This window comes from Echinococcus granulosus (genome assembly GCF_000524195.1).
Source record: "Echinococcus granulosus chromosome Unknown EG_S00162, whole genome shotgun sequence".
Taxonomy (NCBI): domain Eukaryota; kingdom Metazoa; phylum Platyhelminthes; class Cestoda; order Cyclophyllidea; family Taeniidae; genus Echinococcus; species Echinococcus granulosus.
In genome coordinates, this window is record NW_020170542.1 from 1,652 (window position 1) to 8,159 (window position 6,508).

At 42.2% G+C, this 6,508-nt stretch overlaps 1 protein-coding gene across 1 annotated transcript in view; it reads right to left on the reverse strand. All coding sequences in view use genetic code 11, as the record gives it.

Moving 5' to 3' along the window:
* Nucleotides 1-2,892: 2,892 nt before the first annotated feature.
* EGR_09704 (Tyrosine-protein kinase CSK) overlaps nucleotides 2,893-6,508 on the reverse strand; it is a gene marked incomplete at both ends in the record, with an annotated part of 5,311 nt that continues 1,695 nt past the window's right edge. The window contains 4 exons of the mRNA XM_024498953.1: nucleotides 2,893-3,348; nucleotides 3,745-4,152; nucleotides 4,792-4,983; nucleotides 5,032-5,267. Of these exons, the coding sequence (XP_024346621.1) occupies nucleotides 2,893-3,348; nucleotides 3,745-4,152; nucleotides 4,792-4,983; nucleotides 5,032-5,267 (1,292 nt within the window). The remainder of the gene's footprint in view (nucleotides 3,349-3,744; nucleotides 4,153-4,791; nucleotides 4,984-5,031; nucleotides 5,268-6,508) is intronic.

Genomic DNA, 6,508 nt, shown 5'->3' on the forward strand with positions numbered 1-6,508 from the left:
CGTGCACTTAGGCAGGCTGTTTAACCGATTCTCATGTCTCCATGATGAATTAACCGATGGGAATGCTCCCAAATACCACCACCTTTATGCACACACAATCTGGCAATCGTCTATGCAGGTGTTAAAAGTTAATCCAAGCTATGGAGGGAACTTCTTTGCTACACAATGCTTTACTTTACAATTACCTTGGTTTTAGGTGGATTAACATTCTTCATTTACGCCCTCTTTTTGCTCAAACAATTTCGCAGATATAAATAACTTTATTGAAAATGTACTTTCTAATTAATCAAGGTTGTACATTCATAAGTTCGGAACTTTCTTTGTAGTACCAGTGTCTTGATGCAAAATTTACGTATGCAAACTAGGAGTTTTTTAAATATTATCTTGAAGTATCTGTTAACAACCAAAACTTGATTTCGCTTAAAATTCTGCCTTGTTGGATGTTATAGACGGGCTTTTTGTAGGCTATTGTTGGTCTTTTCCTTCAACAAACCAGATTTAAAAATTGTGAAGTTTCAAGTTTAAGCTTACTTAGTCCCTCTGCTGAAGTGAATACTATTAAAGTTCAATTTTCTAATCCTGAGAGTTTCAGAGTAGCTCCCATCCGCTAGGTATTTAGGTCCAATTTTACCATTTCTGGCTAAAAGCATTATAAGGAAAAATCCTTAGTTTGAATGCCGTGTTCGTATAAAATTGAACTCCACTTTGATCTTTTGCAACATGTACAGGAACACTTTCTGTAGTAGTCTAAATTCGCACAAGACAGTTTGCATCCTTAAAATGGACACCAACGACTGTCAGTATCGCCTTCCCTCTGCGTTCCGCTATTGAAGTAAGGAACGACTGAAACTGTATGGGGTGGCGTTTATAATAAAGGCTAGGGGATGCTGCATCCTTGTGTTTGACTTCTGTGCGATCATACGGACGCTCACTTCACCTAACTACCTTTTACTTGGCTACACAATGAATCTTATGGGGGGTAGATTAGTGATTGAGTAGGTCTTCCATTTGAATTAGGTTAAAGAATAGCTCTTAAGGCGTACTTTCTCCGGAATTGCTTTAAGCAGTTAAGTCAAATTCATTAATCGCCTTTTTACGAAAGAAGTTTTTCATATGTGTGTGTATTTGAGTTTAAAACCGGTTTGCACAATCTCAAACGCCGGTTAAGATAAATCTCAACTCCACTGCAAAGATGTTTATTAACTCGGCAAAATAAGTCCCCTCATTACAAAAAATATAGACAAGTGGATTTTGCGGTTGTTTTTAAAATTTGCGGAAGCTAAAAGAAGGACAGTTTTCCACCCCTTATTGTGAGCAAACAGCTTAAGAAATGCATCCATGATGAAATGCTTACTACGAATTGTGCGCGAAAGAAATGAGTAGGTGCATTTTGCAGAAATATGTCATGTGTTAATCTCTCGCACACACGAATTGTTGTGTATTTCCTTACTTAAAAATAATGGTGGTCAGTTTAAGTATACAAGTAATACAAAATTTGAGAATTGAATATTTGCCAATGGCTGGAGTGCATTCTATCCTTTGCTTGCGTGTCTAACTGATTTAGCCATCCACTTCATACACCTTTCTTCTCAAACAGATTTTACTCGTATTTGCTGGAATTTTCCTAAAAGGAGCCAAATGTTTTGGGAGCATTCCATTAAAGTTCCAACTCTGCTTCCTCCCGTTTACCTGTTAAAATGTCAAAAGTAATTTTATGAGTAGCTAGTAAAAAAATAATTGAGTGGTTTAGTTGCTGTAATTCATGCCCAAAAAACTCCAGAACGTTAACAAATGGAGAAAGCATTTGGTGCACCAAAAATATATTAAAGGCCATTGAAAAACTAGTAAAATTTAGGAGCTTTACCCCTCAAGCATCCGCAATATCATATTCGACAGATCGGTAAATTGGTGTGTGGCTTGGTTTACAAACCAATAGGATGGTAAAAGACTTAAGTAGGTGTCCTTTACCCCCTATTCTTTTAATCCATTTGTGCACTGGTAAGTTCATCTTGGAGGAAATCTTAGTGGTACCAACATAACTCGAACTCTCACGTCCGACGGCAACCGCTTTTTTGCCAAAAACGCGACTGATGTTGCATTGGAGTGTTAGATGTGTATTTACTAAAGGAATTATCCCTCTGAGTCGTCGTTAGCTGGTAGACGTATATAATATACATGTTTCCTCTTACAGGAATTTCTTTTATTATAATGCGCAAAGTTCAAACAAACCCGTGTTTAGTTGTTGCCTGTTCCAAAGACCTAAGCGAGATTATAGAAGAGAACTCCCAAAGACTTAATCTAACCTTCCGTCCAGTCAAACGGTACAGACAATTGATGTCAGAGATGAAGATGACAACAAAAATTTGAGCGTGTGCTCTCTCCACTATTGTAGATCACTATGAATACCAGGATGATTACTGGCCAATCACCAGGCTCTAAAATTGCCTTAATAGTGGTAAAACTTATCCAGAAATTCGACTTTTATCCTATTTGTGTCAAATTTCTTTGTCAGCACTGAAGACACCGGTTCCGAAGTCCCAGTCTCTCGAATGTTCTGATCAGCTCCCAGCAGCCTCCATGATCACGTAAACGCAACAGTCGCGCATCTTGGATAGCGACCCCAAAAGAAATAAATTAACTAAACTTCCGTTATCATATTAAAGATTAAGGGCATACACGCACCCACAGTCAAACAGAATTGTGAAAAAAGTAAAGATTAAAAGTAAGAATAACAAAATCAACAACTAACGTACAATTTCATAGTAGGATAAGAAGACCAGCATTAAGGTCTGTAAATAATTGAGTCGAAATCATTTTAATCAGTCTTCACAATGATTATTAAGGACATTGATAAGGTCGAATACTTTCCAGCTAATTGGTAGTTGATCAAAATTAGAGCTCGATATAAGAAGAAGGCGGTGGAGAACTGGCAGGCGGTGAGAATATTTTTGCAGGAAGAGGAGGTGGCACCGTAAAAGGGGCATCAGAACCTTGACGCATTAGGAGTCCATGCAGAAAAAGGTCAATTTCGACGAATGAGGGACGGGAAGGAGCAGACATCTGCCAACACATATTCATAAGTTTGGCTATTCTGGACGGTGTGGCATATGGTGGGTCCAATCGCCGACCGCTGTGGAGGTGATTCAACAGCTCCCGACTCGGCACCTCACTGTATGGTAGACTGCCAAGACTGTAGATCTCCCACATCACCACACCGAAGGACCATACATCCGAGCGTAGCGTGAAGTCGGCCTCGTTCTGCAACACCTCCGGTGCTGTCCACCTTGTTGATATTCGACCACAGGTGAACTTAGAGCCATCAGGCCGACTCAGTCCGAAATCACCAATCTGTGGAAGTAGAGGAGGCAGTAGAGGTGGCATCCAATTTGGCTGTGCTCACATAGCATGAAATTCTGTCCATCTGAGATTTCCATTTCATTACCACCCCTTCACCTACGCGGAATACTCTACTCACAAACACTGTGGAGCTACTTCGAATAATCTGACATTTAAGTGTGTTTGACTACTGATCACTGCTCACTGAATCAGTGATTAGCGAAGGTGAGGTTTTGAAAGTAAAATTGTGTTTAGACGAGATATGCAGAAGTGAGAGCTGCATGATATGAAGTTAGACCACATAGGAGATTATCTATATGAACGATAATGTATTTAACGATAGAGTTTCAAATCTGCCTACTTCAATTTAGCATTTTTGTTAACTGAAAGTATTTAGGAGCAGCATACCTTGATTTGGCGATGTTGAGTGAGGAGAATATTACGGGCTGCTAGATCGCGATGCTGAATTTGTTTGGCCTCGAGAGCACACATGCCACTGGCAATTTCAGCCACAAACCGATGCAATTCGAGACGCTGTTTATGGACCTCCTCCTCACCCACCTCCTCCTCCCCTTTCAAGTTCAGCGACTGGAGGTAATCCAACAAGCTGCCACCAGGCATGAACTCAGTCACCACGTAGAGGTCCTCGTCATCCAAGTACCACCCAATGAGAGGCAGTAGATGCTGCACGCTGATGTTTGAGTCCTCGAGGATGGCGCACATCACTGCCACTTCCATGGCACCCACGAGTGCGTTTCTGGATGTCTGCTTGATTCGCTTCACCGCCACCTGCCTCGACGGTGTCTCGTCATTGGCCTACCAATGAGCCGGAATTTTATCACTGATCATGCAGACATTGCCTCGCTTAGTTCAATGTGTGGGATGTCGAGGTGACACCAGAAACTGTATTGTTCAACCTGCAAGCAGGCTGGCTGCTGCGCCACTACAACATCTAACACTAAGTGTCATGCGTCCTATTGCACATTGTTGGGTGCTACGAATGTGCGGGGTCAGTAGGGTGTATTTGTGACCCTACTGGCATATGCTTCTTCTTTGCATACTTTTGCCATCATCGTAATGCGTGTAAAGAAAATGAGAATGTCTTTGTGTTGATGGCCACTACTCCTATCAACTCCCCCATTTAACTCCTGTTGGACATATTTTGCACCAATGTGACTGTTCTCGTCCAGCGGATGATGTTCATTGACCACTTTGTTATACAGACTGGTAATCTAGCCGCGGTCACCTTTCAGTCCCTCCTCTATCCTATCTTCCGTTTGCTTCCGTTTGGAAGTGGACAAAGCACTCCCCTCATTGCTGCGCATTTTGGGGCCTACATTTGCATGACATGTGCTATTCACGTTGCTACTTGCACCTGCTAAACAGACCAAGTACATCGTCCACTCATCAAGGCAATTCTAGCCTCATGGTGCTGACGAATGCAGTAGAACTCACGTCACAATGACGACTCCCCTCTTCCGGATAGGTTCTCAGCGTAACCTCACCGAATTCACCCATTCCTATGGTTTTAGCACCTTCCTTCTTCACCAATGGTTCAATTTCTTTGGAGCCTGCAAAACGCTTCAAGTCCTTGTAGTAAATGAGTGATGCGCATTTGCGCTGATTCGCCTCATCTGCATCGCACTCCTACAGTGAATCAGTAATAGCGGTCAGACAATAAACTCACAGTCTTACCGCCCTTCGCACGTTCTCAATAAATTCAGAGAGCAACTCTCCTGTGACAACATGGTCATTCATCTCGACTTCATATTGACCGTTTACGAAGTAGGATTTGCCATGTGGACCCCTCTTCAGCAGGAGACGTCCGTCCTTCGTGGAGAAGAGGGCCCAATTTGCACTGACGTCCTTCTGCTCCTTCGCGAAATCCTCTTCATCTCCGTAGTAGGATGGCGTCCAGATATTCTCCAGGTCTATTTCCGTCCATGTTAGTTGAAAAGCATAGAGGGAGATTTAAATGTGGCATGCAAATCGTTGGCAGCATGGAAATCGATTCGTGACGTATGTTATGAATGCGAATGTATTCATCCGCATAAAATGTCGTCCTCATTGGAAGTAACGGAGAAACGCGCACGATGCATCTATTCAATTAATGTGGGTTGATCAATTTCAAAAGCACTTTCTCTGACAGTCTTTTGCACACAATGTTTGAAAATATACGAATGCTGCATGGCTACAGGGTACACTTCGTTCACGCTGACCGTGCCACTCTTGCGAACGCATTACTTGGGTCACTAAAGACATCATCTTTCAAGCCTCCATTTGGTGATTATCCGGTTGGAGACTCCGATGTGATCAGGATGTTTGGTCATGGAGCTCCATGTCAGAAGCGTGACGTCTCAGTTGATAACAGCTGCCGGTGGCACTTGTAAACTAGCATCAGCTAAGTTTATAATATCGCTCCTTCCTCAACACTGTGTTAACGTTAAGGATGATAGGTATGGTCATCACATGCATGTATTTTGGAGGGCAAAATGAAAGCTTTTTGTAGTGCTTACGAATTGGCTTTGATGAATGGGAATGGTGTTTGCTGATATTGACCGGAAGGTGTTACCAATCGCTACCGAATTAAACAGCGTGAAGTAATACAAGAGTGAATCCGTTCCATGCCGATAGGACTAGTTCCGCCTCTGGGCAATTGGCTTCCTGGCAGCACTACTCCTCTCCACACGTTTTGACTATTTCAACCTTTGGTCAATAAATGCACGAGGACATAAGAAAGCGAGTAAATTCATTAACTGTGACGAAGTAGTGATTCGTACGAAAAATATTTCACTTAGGCACCACTCTACTGTAATTGTGCAATGAGTTGCAGCAAAATGAGTAGCGCGTAATTCGCTGTCCTTCTCGTCAGATTTTGAGTTCGTCAATTCTAGAAAAGAGCATGTCTTTCCAGGTACCCGAAAGACGCTCATCAGCTATGGTAAGGGGAATGGGAGCATTACAGTCACAAACACTTCGTTTAATGGCCTTTTAACTGCGGACAAAATGACATTACTTGTGGGTCAGCATATGCAAAACTTCGGTTTTCCTAAACCTAGAAAACAAATGTTTCCTTCCGCTGTTTTCGCGAGCTGGATTCTTCAATGTGTCAAGAATTGCTACATTTGCATCACCGAAGGTTTATGATTATGATCGTGTCGCTGACAGACGC